General features: G+C 43.1%; 1 protein-coding gene and 1 long non-coding RNA gene across 5 annotated transcripts in view; one reads left to right on the top strand and one right to left on the bottom strand.

Moving 5' to 3' along the window:
- Positions 1-13,005, bottom strand: part of LOC309363894 — a 58,562-nt gene that overhangs the window by 29,626 nt on the left and 15,931 nt on the right. The gene's annotated exons all lie outside the window — the stretch shown is intronic.
- CACNA2D2 (calcium voltage-gated channel auxiliary subunit alpha2delta 2) overlaps positions 1-13,005 on the top strand; it is a 530,937-nt gene that overhangs the window by 510,385 nt on the left and 7,547 nt on the right. For all 4 annotated transcript variants that reach the window (XM_081900249.1, XM_081900248.1, XM_081900247.1 and 1 more), the window contains 8 exons: positions 649-696; positions 1,198-1,269; positions 2,395-2,547; positions 5,966-6,018; positions 7,146-7,201; positions 7,863-7,986; positions 9,196-9,305; positions 11,913-12,001. In XM_081900249.1, coding sequence (XP_081756375.1) covers positions 649-696; positions 1,198-1,269; positions 2,395-2,547; positions 5,966-6,018; positions 7,146-7,201; positions 7,863-7,986; positions 9,196-9,305; positions 11,913-12,001 — 705 coding nt within the window. The remainder of the gene's footprint in view (positions 1-648; positions 697-1,197; positions 1,270-2,394; positions 2,548-5,965; positions 6,019-7,145; positions 7,202-7,862; positions 7,987-9,195; positions 9,306-11,912; positions 12,002-13,005) is intronic.

The raw sequence follows: 13,005 nt of genomic DNA, 5'->3' as shown, positions 1-13,005 counted from the left end.
TTGACCTCAAGTCATCTAGAGCTTTGTAGGACAAAGACAAGACAGCACACTGAATTGTGCCTGAAAACAAGTGAAGACCACCAAGGTATAGTCCAAGCAGTGAATCCCGTTGCCAGTCCATGTTAGTGTTTTTTCTGCTGCTGCTGCTGCTTCTTGCTGACACGTTTCACTTCTATTCCTTAGAACGATTTTCAAACCACTTTTAAGACGACTTTTTTACTAGTTACATTTTCTACCACTATGGATCTTGACGTGAACAATCCATGCGCTGTTATTACTGTTCTCAGCAGGAGTGGCTTCAATCCTGCAAAACTGGTCTGGCACCCTTCTTCCCCGCCCTCCTCCCCTGCCCTGTCTTTAACCTTGGGTGGACAGAAGCAGATCTGTGAGAATTGATTATTACACTCCATTTTACTCCGACTGGACAGTCATCATAATTCCCCACATACAGCACACTGTATATATACCAGAGTATATATAAATGTTGCCAAAGCTGTCTCTGTTCTCATTTCCTCGCAATTCCCTTCTAACTGTAGAACCTGTTCCTCTGGTGATTAGGAAGGGTGTGGATGTGTGATTTAAGTAAGTCAGTTTTGAGATGTGTTTGGAACTCTCTTGGTGTCATTGCCTTTCTTCTTTCATTTCCAGTGTGACCCCTCCACAGGCTGCGAGATGGATTGTGAGGCTAATTACAAGGTAAACATGGAGGAAACAAATGGAAAATAACTGGGCCTTTTTGCTGATTGTTACATAGCGACTCTAACTGCTTATTGTAGTGTATCCTTAGCTGCTTCCTAAACCAGAAAACTGTCAGAAATCCTGATGTGGGGTGAAGCAGTCGCCTTGGGCGGCATAAGCCAAAGAGTCAACACCCTAATGGGCACCACCTCCAGTGGATAAATCGTGCCATCAATGACATCAGTTTGACAAGATCTTGCCTCGGGTGCTGCCCTGTGCATGTGTATGTGTGTATACACATACACATACCAAGCTTTGTTTCCACCACCTTTATTCCCTTGCTCTTAGACTACCCTGATCCTTAAACACATGTGAGCACTATAAATGTTTATAGAATGACAAGGAATGCTCAGTTATGGTTGCCTTTGCTCATTATGAAGACAATCAGGCATGTAGACTAATGTCTAAACCAGAATTTAGAAGCCACTGCAAAACACAAAGTATTGTTCAATCTTTCAGGACCTCCTTTGTGTTCTCATCGATGATGGGGGTTTTCTGGTACTTTCCAACCAGGAGGATTACTGGTTCCAGGTAAGCTGTGCTTTTTCTATAGCAGGGGTAGAGAACCTCCAGTCCACAGGCCAAATTAGGCCCAATAAGGGTAACAATTTAGCTCATTGTTTTCCCCAAATCACACCTACTTGTCACACACCCAATGTCATATGTAATGTAAGGTGTGGGGCAGATAGAAATGCATATATGAGCAATGTAGAGCTTGGCAAGCAAGGCTTGTTGTCAGCGCCAGCCCCTAGGTAAAGGAATGCTTGCGAACAAGCCCACTGAGATCAGCTACACTACAGAATTCCTGGCTGTGGGTACCATAGGGCAGCCAATCCCTGGGATTTGCTATAAGCACTGATCAGCTCATATTCCTTTGTATCACTAGTTTGAATGCAAGTGGCTCAAACCACACCCACAAAGGGGAGTAATTACTTTGGGTCATCTAACATCATTATGATATCAGACAATTGACACATGGAGGACCCCAGTTGCCAACATGCATGTTCAGAAGCTTCCTACATGTTTAGCAGAGTTTATACATTGCTCCCATTTCTATTGGGCTGGTAGCATTACTGCTAATGCTCACAAGTATTTTTGCAGCACCCAACCAATGTCATAGGCATTATCAAACTGCCAGCCACTACTTTAATCCAGATTTCAATGGCTATGTTCTACCTCCATTTTTTTAAGAAAGAAAGAAAGAAAGAAAGAAAGAAAGAAAGAAAGAAAGAAAGAAAGAAAGAAAGAAAGAAAACCAAATAGAAGTAGGCATTGTCCTTCCCAAAGAAAACATAAATTTCCATTTTTCCCAATGTCAAGCATGGTGACTTGGTATAAACACATACACACATAGAGATACAGGGTGGAAAAGACAGTGGAGAGATGAATGATTAAGAGGAAGGACAAAAATCCACACGGCTGAGATGCATTCCATCAAGCTCTGCCCACTGGTTTGGACAGCAATACTAACAAATATAGTGACGGGGGGGGGGGGTATGCATGGAAGCTGAAGCACCAAACTTGCACACAGAAAAATCTGATCATTACCCATCTGCAATAAAAGGTCTCTGTCTGGAAGCACCCATGGTTGGAAAATGCATAATCGGCTTGATACAGCTTAAACAAATTATTTCATCCTTTTTTTCCCTTTTCCAGGTAGGGAAGTTCTTCAGTGAGGTTGATGCTCACTTGATGTCTGCTCTCTACAACAACTCGTTCTTCACACGGAAAGAATCCTACGACTTCCAGTCAGTCTGCGCTCCAGAACCTCCAAGCAATACGGGAGGGGCTCCGCGTGGGGTGTACGTGGTGAGTGGGGGCTGACCTGAAGGTTTCAGCATTGTGCATACAAGTGGGGATTTGCTTGACAGGTGGAATGATGTAAACACAGTAACCACAGTATACTTAAGGCAAAGAGAAGAATTGTCACCTGTATCAATGCAATGTTTAGGAAGGATGAGGAGTGTTGAATTTTTAAATTAGGTGAACATTACTGTTTGTGATACATTGGTGTATAAACAAGAATTTTGTTTGAGTACTGAAATATGGCTGATACCAGAAATTCCAAAGAGATTTTGCAGGCCGCTGCTAAGGAAACAAAACAGGGCTGAAATTTGGGAGGTATATATATATATATATATATATATATATGCAGGTTTTGGTGTCCTCGGGTGTCTTCCCGTGTAAAAGTTGGGGTGTCTAGGCGACGTTTCGACGAGGTCTCACTCGTCATCTTCAGGCTGGTGCTTTCGGCTTCTTGTTACTGGAACAGAGCAGGATCTCAGTGTTTGAGTTCCTATAAATACTGTTGAGGGGGTGTGGTGTATAGCCTCCAATGTTCTGGGCAGAGAGGAAGTTCCCAGGCTAGTGTGCCTTTTCTTCTTTTGTTCCTTAATTACTTGAGGGATATCTTGAGTGATTTCTTGAGTGATATCCTGAGTACCACTTAGGTGGGTCATTAGGTGTGGATTAGTTGCTAAAGTCTTTGTGTCTTGACCTCTTGAACTTTGTGAAGAGTTTTTCTGAGAAGATGGCTGTACTGCACTTAGTTGTGCTCTGGCTTGGCTTCGTGTATAGGGGCGAGCTGTGGTTTTGTGGCCTGTGTCAGCCAGATCTGTGTAGGGATTGCAGGGGGGTGCAGCATCCGGAGGTGCCACCATGGTTTGGCTACTGGATGGTGTCTGTAATTTATCTGTGGAGAGGGTCTGGGTTTGGGTCTGGTGTGGTTGATTGGTGATGGCGTTCTGTGTGCCTCTGGATCTGGTGTCAGTTTTTGTGGGGAGGGCTAATTTCCAGATGTCTGGCAAGCGGGATGTGTCGTCACGCTTGTTCATGTTGTGAGGGTGTTTCTCTATCTCGATGGCTTCCATGATTATTCTCTTGTGGTGATGTTCCATGTTAAAGAGCAATTTGGAATCTGCAAAATTAATTTCGTGTCCTGTTTCTTTCATGTGTTGGAAAAGAGAGGAAGTTTTTTCTTCTTTTTTGACGGCATTCTTGTGTTCTGCGATACGTGCATTTATTCGTCTGTTTGTTTGTCCAATGTACGTGGCTGGGCAGACTTTGCAGGGTATTTCATAGACCCCTTGGTTTTCCAACTGGATTTTATCCTTGGGGTTTCTGAGGATATTGGCTATTTTTTGGTTGGTGCAAAAGGCTGTTTTGATATTGTGTTTATGGAGGATTTTGCTAATTTTATCTGTAGTGCCCTTGATATAAGGAAGGAGGGCCATGCCCTTGTTTTCCAAGACACAGAAGAAAACAAGGGCATGGCCCTCCTTCCTTATATCAAGGGCACTACAGATAAAATTAGCAAAATCCTCCATAAACACAATATCAAAACAGCCTTTTGCACCAACCAAAAAATAGCCAATATCCTCAGAAACCCCAAGGATAAAATCCAGTTGGAAAACCAAGGGGTCTATGAAATACCCTGCAAAGTCTGCCCAGCCACGTACATTGGACAAACAAACAGACGAATAAATGCACGTATCGCAGAACACAAGAATGCCGTCAAAAAAGAAGAAAAAACTTCCTCTCTTTTCCAACACATGAAAGAAACAGGACACGAAATTAATTTTGCAGATTCCAAATTGCTCTTTAACATGGAACATCACCACAAGAGAATAATCATGGAAGCCATCGAGATAGAGAAACACCCTCACAACATGAACAAGCGTGACGACACATCCCGCTTGCCAGACATCTGGAAATTAGCCCTCCCCACAAAAACTGACACCAGATCCAGAGGCACACAGAACGCCATCACCAATCAACCACACCAGACCCAAACCCAGACCCTCTCCACAGATAAATTACAGACACCATCCAGTAGCCAAACCATGGTGGCACCTCCGGATGCTGCACCCCCCTGCAATCCCTACACAGATCTGGCTGACACAGGCCACAAAACCACAGCTCGCCCCTATACACGAAGCCAAGCCAGAGCACAACTAAGTGCAGTACAGCCATCTTCTCAGAAAAACTCTTCACAAAGTTCAAGAGGTCAAGACACAAAGACTTTAGCAACTAATCCACACCTAATGACCCACCTAAGTGGTACTCAGGATATCACTCAAGAAATCACTCAAGATATCCCTCAAGTAATTAAGGAACAAAAGAAGAAAAGGCACACTAGCCTGGGAACTTCCTCTCTGCCCAGAACATTGGAGGCTATACACCACACCCCCTCAACAGTATTTATAGGAACTCAAACACTGAGATCCTGCTCTGTTCCAGTAACAAGAAGCCGAAAGCACCAGCCTGAAGATGACGAGTGAGACCTCGTCGAAACGTCGCCTAGACACCCCAACTTTTACACGGGAAGACACCCGAGGACACCAAAACCTGCATTCCTGTACCCGTGAAAATCTACGAAAGCAAATATATATATATATACACACACACACACACACACACACACAAAAATTGTGGCATACATTGTAATTGGTGGTGGCTTGAATATTCTCCACACGTGGTGGGTGAACTGGAGAGTGAGTAGCTTTTGCATATTAGAGCCATCACATCAAGTGGTCTTTCAAGCAACTTCCCACACGGTGGCTCAAAGGTAAGAAATGGCCTTGGTCTGTCAGTGATGCAGAGGGTGGAGAATCCAAACAATGTCTACCTGCTATCAAGCAACACTTCTTTTTCCCCTACATTTTGTACAGTTGCATCTGAGTGCAGATGGAGTTCAGTTTTAAATTGGTAATTCATCACTATTTCTTCTCGTAAAGTCATTTCATTTTCTTCTATTCATGGACTACAAGAGAGGTCTGGTAGTTTACTAACCACAATGAGTCACTGAGATGTTTCCAAGCTCCTGATCTTTGTCTAGTACTAGTAAAATCAGTGCTAGGTATATCAAAAATTGTATTATGAGAAAAGTGATGCCAGGCAAGGCCATCTAATCACAAATATTGCATGCCTGGATGTGCTTGCAGTGCTCATGAGTAGGGTTGCTCTGGCTCTTTGTGAACCTCGTCTTCTCATGAACCAATGGGTCCCTCTGTAGAATTATTTGTGTATTCTCTATCAGTGGCAAAGCACCATTAGATGCAGATAAATGTGGTCAAAAGATTGGGTTTTTCAAAACATTACAGAATCCTGCCTCTGGGCTTCATGTTTGATCCTTAGCATATGAATAGCTGCTACAGCACATTGAGCTTGAGCTAACAGTGGTATTTTTCTGTTAACAACCACATTTTCCTTATCCCTTTATGTCCAGCCAACAATGGCAGATTTCCTGAACCTGGCCTGGTGGACTTCAGCAGCTGCATGGTAAGCCTTTCTTTTGCTCTTTACTGGATAAGCTCTTAGATCAGGACAAGAATGTCACACATTGGGCCACTCTGCACTACACCTAATAGTAAGAGAACCCACATCTAGAAGTATCTGGTAGAATAGTTCTAGGGTTGTCAACATTTCAACAAGTTCTGCAAATATCTAAGTCAAAGTCCATTTAGGTGGTCTGTAGAATGGTTGCAGAACTATTAAAATATCTGTACTTTCCCACTGTACTTGATTTATTTTTCCCCATGACAGAAATTGATGCCATCTTAGCCTGAGCTGGATTATCGAACATAATTTTCATTATTTGACTTTTTACCTGCCAGATAAAGGAGCCATTTTCAGCAGCTAGGGCCCATTATTTTTATTCTATGGTGTAGATTTTCACCATGATGTTTTGTTTTTCTTCATGTTTACTCCAGGAGTGAAATGCTTGTGTTCCCCCCCAAAAAAATTTGTACCACCCTACCATGCTAGCGTAACATGGTTTCATCAGCTGTGTATGCATAGGTTTCATTAGATGCAACTCAGCTAACCTACACCTGTTGTTTTATTTGACATAGTCAACTGTGTGCTTGTAAGGGTGTCATTGCTTGGAAGTAACCATGGAAGGAAAGCTGTGTCTGCTTCTATACAGTACATAATGTAAATATCAATTTGTAGCTGTTAACAAAAAAAGAAGCACCCTAAACAAAATTGTGACTATATTTATGTCCAGCCCTGCCTCCACCCACTTGCACCCCTCTTGTAAACTGACAAACATGACACCAAACTTCAGAGCTCACATTCATCATATTAGAAAGGGAAGTCTTTTAAAATTGCAATTATAAGCCTTGTTTTTTAATTAAAAGACTGAAAACCATTAAAAAGGCAGCACTATGGTGAACAAAAACAATAAAGTTTGCTAAGTGATCCACCAAGACTCCCAACAATTTTTAAGTGGCCCACAAAAAAGTCTGAGAACTACTGATCTTGAGGTACCTTGCTTCTTTCTACCCTTTTGGCTTAGAAAAGTGAGACTTCATATCTTTTTGGACCCATAAGCCAAGGAACTTATTTGGGTTGGTGACCTGCATTTGTTTTCTTCACCTAATAGCTCTGCTGTTTTCTTCTATAAGGTCTCTGTTTCAGCAATTCTTGTATGGACTAACCTACAATAGCTGGTTTCAAACAGGTAAGCTCCCTACTGCATGCATCTGGAAGCAAGTTTTCCTCATTTAAAAAGTTTTTGTGTGATTAGGGGTTTTTTGGCAACAGGTATGCAGGTGTAAACATCACATGAATGCAAAAACTTGGGTCATGTGATATGGCTTAATTTCTAAATAAGAGGTATCGAGTTGATCTTCTCTGAAAACCATACTTGGGTCCTGTTACATGGGAGCTGTTTCCCTGTCCATAGATGTGCAGAGAATAATTGAATTATTTGTGTGTTTTTAGAAAGGAGGAGACAATGGCATTCTGTCCACGTGTAATGGCACGCTCTTCTAAATAAGTGCTGTGCAATTCCTATTGTGATAAAAACAGCAAGGTCAAAAACTGTAGCCCTACCAAGTCAAAATGTCACCAACCACCACTGTGCAGGTGCCATACCTATAATTTACACACAGGTTAAAAACCCCCTCCCCAGGTGCTGCTATTCCCATGGAAATAGGTGGGAACTGCATTTAGGATTTTTTTTTAATCCCCTGACATGTCTGCAAGCCCTATAATTAACATAATGTGTGGTTAAAGCCCTTAGACACAACATTAAAGAACAGCTAATTTAGATGATTCGGGAAGGATAAATGTTTGCCATTTCCATTATTTCCAACTGTATGTATTGTGTGTCCGAACAGAGGATGTTGCAGCTGACAGCATGGAATCCAAGGAGACCAGCTGCATCATGAAGCAGACCCAATACTATTTTAGCACAGTTGACTACACCTACAACACCATCATTGACTGTGGAAATTGCTCCAGGTCAGTGGGAGATGTCCCTGCTATAAAGATTCATATTAGCTGATCAAAACTGTTGGTCCCTAGAAGGTGGTAATCCCTTCTGGCTCAGGTCTCTTTTAAAGTAGGGTTAAAAATTGTCACCAGAATTAGTAGTATAGAAACTAGTGAAGGGCAGTGAGTGGTATTTGGCTAAGATACAAGAGATGCTGGTGGAGTTATGCAAATAGATTGCTTTCCAGGAACAGGCAATATTGGTCTGAATTGGGGGGTGGGTGTATCTACACTACAGACTGATATCATTTTTATACAGTTTTAACTATCATGGCGCTAAAAAAAATAAAATCCTAGGAGTTGAAGTTTGGCGAAGGTGGACAGATTCCTAGCTGCCCTACTCAAAGAATTGCAGTTATCTGGTTGCCCTAGGCAGACAGAATGAATACTAAGCCAATTAGAATATTAAACCAAACCAAACATTGTGTCAAATCCCTTATTTTAAAAGCAAAAATAGATGCCACAGGAGGCTTGGGGGCAATCAGGAGCAGGACCATGACAGGCCAATGTGAGGAGTTTTTACCCTCATATACACACTAACTACCATTCTGATGAAAATCACCCCATTCCAAAACTGTTGTTTACATTGTGAGGGAAGCTCCGGCTGACAGCAACTGGAAATAGGAGCTGGGGTTGGGGGGCGTTCATCAGGACTGCAGTGGGGGAGGAAAAAGTTAAATCCTTTCCCTACAGTCTTGGTCTCTCCCCTGCCCTGTGGTGACTAATTGTTTAAATAAAATAAGCAGTCACATTAGGTGTGAGAACACATTTAAAATAAGCTGTATTTTGGACCTAAATGCATATGATGGATAATGCCTAAATAAGTAAAGAAGCAAGCATAATCATGACCAAAAGTAAATTGTGTATTGCTATATTATTAGTCCTGTTTCCCTTCCAAATACACAAGAGTGGGGCCTGATCCTTCTTCCACTGCCAGTTGCATGCATTTAGAAAGGTAAAAAGTGGCAAATTGCACACACATACAGCTCTTATCTGATGCAGTTTGCATATATTTTGTATTTGGGCATGTGTAGTTTTGCCATAAGGCCAAATGTAACTTTAACCTTTATTTTATGAGCTGAATTCTTGTAATAATCTGCAGTAAATAGAAATAGTACTAAATCAGCATGATAGCAGCACTTCCTCCTTTCCCCACGCCCTTTTCTTTTTCTTCCCTAGGCTATTCCATGCACAAAGGCTTGCTCGCACCAACCTTCTGTTTGTTGTAGCAGAAAAGCCAATATGCAGCCAGTGTGAGTCCACCAAGCTTCTCCAAGCGGAGATAAAGGGTATCCTTTGCTTCTCAGCTCTGCTGCATGATGCGGTATCAGGTTCAACATAATGGGCCCAACCACATTGGAACCCTTCCCTCCCCTTCTCCCCCCTGCCTCGGCATTGCAGTGTTGTTTTTGTTGAGAGTGGAATTGCTGCTCCGTTTCTACATGCCAATGAATATTGGACTGTATTCATTGCGCAATTCCATGGCCCATGGCGACATTTAGAGTGGGAGGTGCATGAAAAGTGGGTGGTGCTTTTCAGGTCACATGGGCTGTTCCAGGGCACACCTCCACCTCCCCATTATCAGTTGGCATGCACATATGAAAATACTTACCTGTGCTAAGTCTTAATGCAAGCGGTGGGGTGTGAAGTCCCTTTGGGTGATAGGTAGTTGATAGTTTCTTTTCCCTGGAATTGAGATACCTACACACCTTTGTACATGCATGTTTTGCTTCATAACCTTCCTTCCAGGAGAGATAGAAACTTCTTTTTAAAACGTGTGGCCCCTTTATAGGCATGGTTCCTGGTGCAATCTGTTTATCAAACTGGCTGAGCTCTGGCTGATCAGGACAGGGCAAGGTGGAGTCGAAAAACACTCTACAGTGGTACCTCGGGTTACAGACGCTTCAGGTTACAGACTCCACCAACCCAGAAATAGTACCTCAGGTTAAGAACTTTGCTTCAGGATGAGAACAGAAATGGTGCACCGACGGCGTGGTGGCAGCGGGAGGCCCATTAGCTAAAGTGGTACCTCAGGTTAAGAACAGTTTCAGTTAAGAATGGACCTCCAGAACGAATTAAGTTCTTAACCCGAGGTACCACTGTAATGTAAAAAGTTAAAGCTTTATTAATCAGAATATAGCAGTTAGTGCTCTTAACCCCGCAATATGCTCAAATTATGAATAAAGTCACCTAACATGCATTCATACTTACAAATGCACAACCTGGGTGGCTGGTTCAAGTGTAATGTGTTGATGAGAGACCAGTGCCTCTGGGTGTCTGCATGCCTGCCTCAAGAGTCTGCTGTGGATCTCCAACTTGCTTTAGTTTTGGGGTGTTCTTATACCTCAAAGGTCACCACACATTTTCACTACACTAGACTGTCACATGGACAGAGAGACCATAAAACTATAAACCATGTTGCCACTGGCAGAACCAAAAGAAAAGTTATACTTCCTTCTTATCTTGCAAATAGGCCCTTGGGTCTCTCCAGGGTGGCTGATATTACATTGCACAGTGTTACATATTGCCTGTTGGCTAGGCCCAGACTTGCTTTGGCTGCTGTTATGTTATGGCGATTACTCCCTCCAGTTGCTTCTCACTCCCACAGCACTCTCTTCCTTCCCTGTAACAGGAAATCACTCTCACACATTCACACTCTAGGTTCCATTGGATTTATGGCTTAATTATACTCAAATAGCAGAAAGACCAGAAAGAGTCACAATAGCATTAGGCCTTACAAGCCAGGTTAGTTACATAAGAAACATTAAAGTAAATAATTGGAAGTTCTCTCTTGCATAATACTAGAACCTGGGGCTAGCCAACAAAGCAGAATGTTGGAGGATTCAGGACAGACAAAATAAAGTATTTCTTCACACAGTTAAACAATTGAATTTGCTACTACAAGATGTAGTGATGGTCATCAATTTGGATGGCTTTAAAAGGAAACTAGACAAATTAATGGAGAATATCAATGGCTATCAATTATTATGGCTATATATGGTCTCCAGTATCAGATCTGGTCTGCCTCTGAAAATCAATTGCTGGGGAACATGAGTGGGGAGAGTTCTGCTGCACTCATGCCCTACTTGTGGGGTTCCCAAAGGCATCTGGTTAGCTACTGTGAGAACGGAATGCTGGACAAAATGTGCCTTTGGCCTGATCCAGCAGGCTCTTCTAATGTACTGTCTACACATGGTTGCATATTTTCCTTTCATGCCTACCAGTAGGTAGGGATCCTCGTGGGATTCTGTTCATGTGAATTTAATTTGAAAATGAGAGTTATCACATGGCATCTTTCTGATGAAGCATTAATAGACATGTAACAAAAAGCAGTGGATACGAATAAGCCGTTGCCCTCTGCCTGTGAAAAATTTCATGTCAGACATTGGCCACATCCACACTGCTGGTTTCTCCCATTACTGTAATGTTTTGTTTACTTGTAAATCCACACAATGCAGTCACGAGCCCCCAGTGTTTCCATGATTGGTGCCTCTTCAGTCCACCTTCCCCCCCTCCCCAAGTTTTGCAATGGTTTTCCTGTTTCTTGCACTATAGCTCTGCAAATATTCTGTGCTTGTGCTTGTTGGGTGGAAACATGGCCAGATTATAACAGTGCAAATGGAACAATTGCTGTGACACTCAGATATTATTTGATACTTCGAAGTTGGGTCACCAGACATCATTGGTCAACCCCCAATCAGGCCCAAAGGGAAGGGGGAAGCTCAGGACCTGGCCACCCCTGTGAAAGGTCCTGGGTCTGATCCAGCAGGGCAGTTCATGTGGTTGCTAGTCTCCATAATCAAGGGCTCCTTTCTTTGACCCCACTCCTCCCCCTCTTCCATATCACTACAAGTGTATTTATTGCCTTGTGCTATATTTTCTTTGACACTGCAAAGCTCCACCGGGAGATCCCAATCAGTGTGAACTAGTAGACAAGCCACGGTATCGAAAAGGTCCCCACATCTGTTTTGACTACAATGCAACGGTAAGTAGGAGGACACAAGGAGTGCATGGATATATCGAAAGTGGCTTTGCTCCGCTAGGAGGATAGCCTGGAATTTGAGAAACCCAAGGCTGAAGCTGTAGGCTAGAGCTTTGCTTGTCAAACCATTCTACTGATTTGAAGGGCCATATCAGGGCTGTATGTAGGGGAGGGCTACAGTTCAGTGGGAGAACACCTATTTACATGTAGAAGGTTTGAGGTTTAATACCTGGTGTCTCCAAGTAGAGCTGGAGGAAATTCCTGTTTGAAATCCTGGAGAGTTACAGCCAGTCATTGTAGGCAATGCTGCATCTGATGGACCAATGATCTGACCTTGTATAAGGTAACTTCCTATGTCCCTAAGGGATTCAGTCAGAGTACTGCTCGCAATAGGAAGCTGGAGTACCAGGCCACTAGTCCATCTACTCATCCCCTAGCTTGCTAATTCAAATGGCATATTTACTGTGGGGTAACACTTTGTCCCAGTGTAGCAAGATGCACTGCAAAGGGTGGAGATCAGGAACAAGCAGCCCAAAATATTGGGGGCACTCGCCCCCAATTTCCGAAAAAATTAGGGGGCAGAGGAGACCAAGCATGGAGCCAAGCAAGGGGTGGCTTCAGTGGCCAGCTCCTTCTCCTCTGTTCACTTGCCACGGAGGAGAAGGAGGGCTGAAGCAGCCCCTCACTGGAGAAGCCACCAGCCGTTGAAGCTACACTACTACTGCGTTTAGCTGTACTCCCCAGCTTCTCCCAACGGCCTGATGTTGCATGTGCAATGATGGGACATTGTGCATGTGTGATGTGACACATGCAGTGTTGCCCCCCTCTAAATCACCTTCGCAAGATGGCACCTCTGGGAGGATGAGTATCTCTTTAATAAGGCACTCCTTTTCTAGTGGCAAAACCACTCTATTTGGGAGGTGGCACTATTTTGGCCAACTATTCCTTAGAGCTGATCTGGAAGTCCTTCTAATCTCACTGGGCTCTATCTTAAAAAAAAGAGAGAT

This window comes from Podarcis melisellensis, assembly GCF_964234715.1.
Source record: "Podarcis melisellensis genome assembly, chromosome: 2".
Taxonomy (NCBI): domain Eukaryota; kingdom Metazoa; phylum Chordata; class Lepidosauria; order Squamata; family Lacertidae; genus Podarcis; species Podarcis melisellensis.
This window is presented reverse-complemented; position numbering and strand designations above follow the sequence as displayed.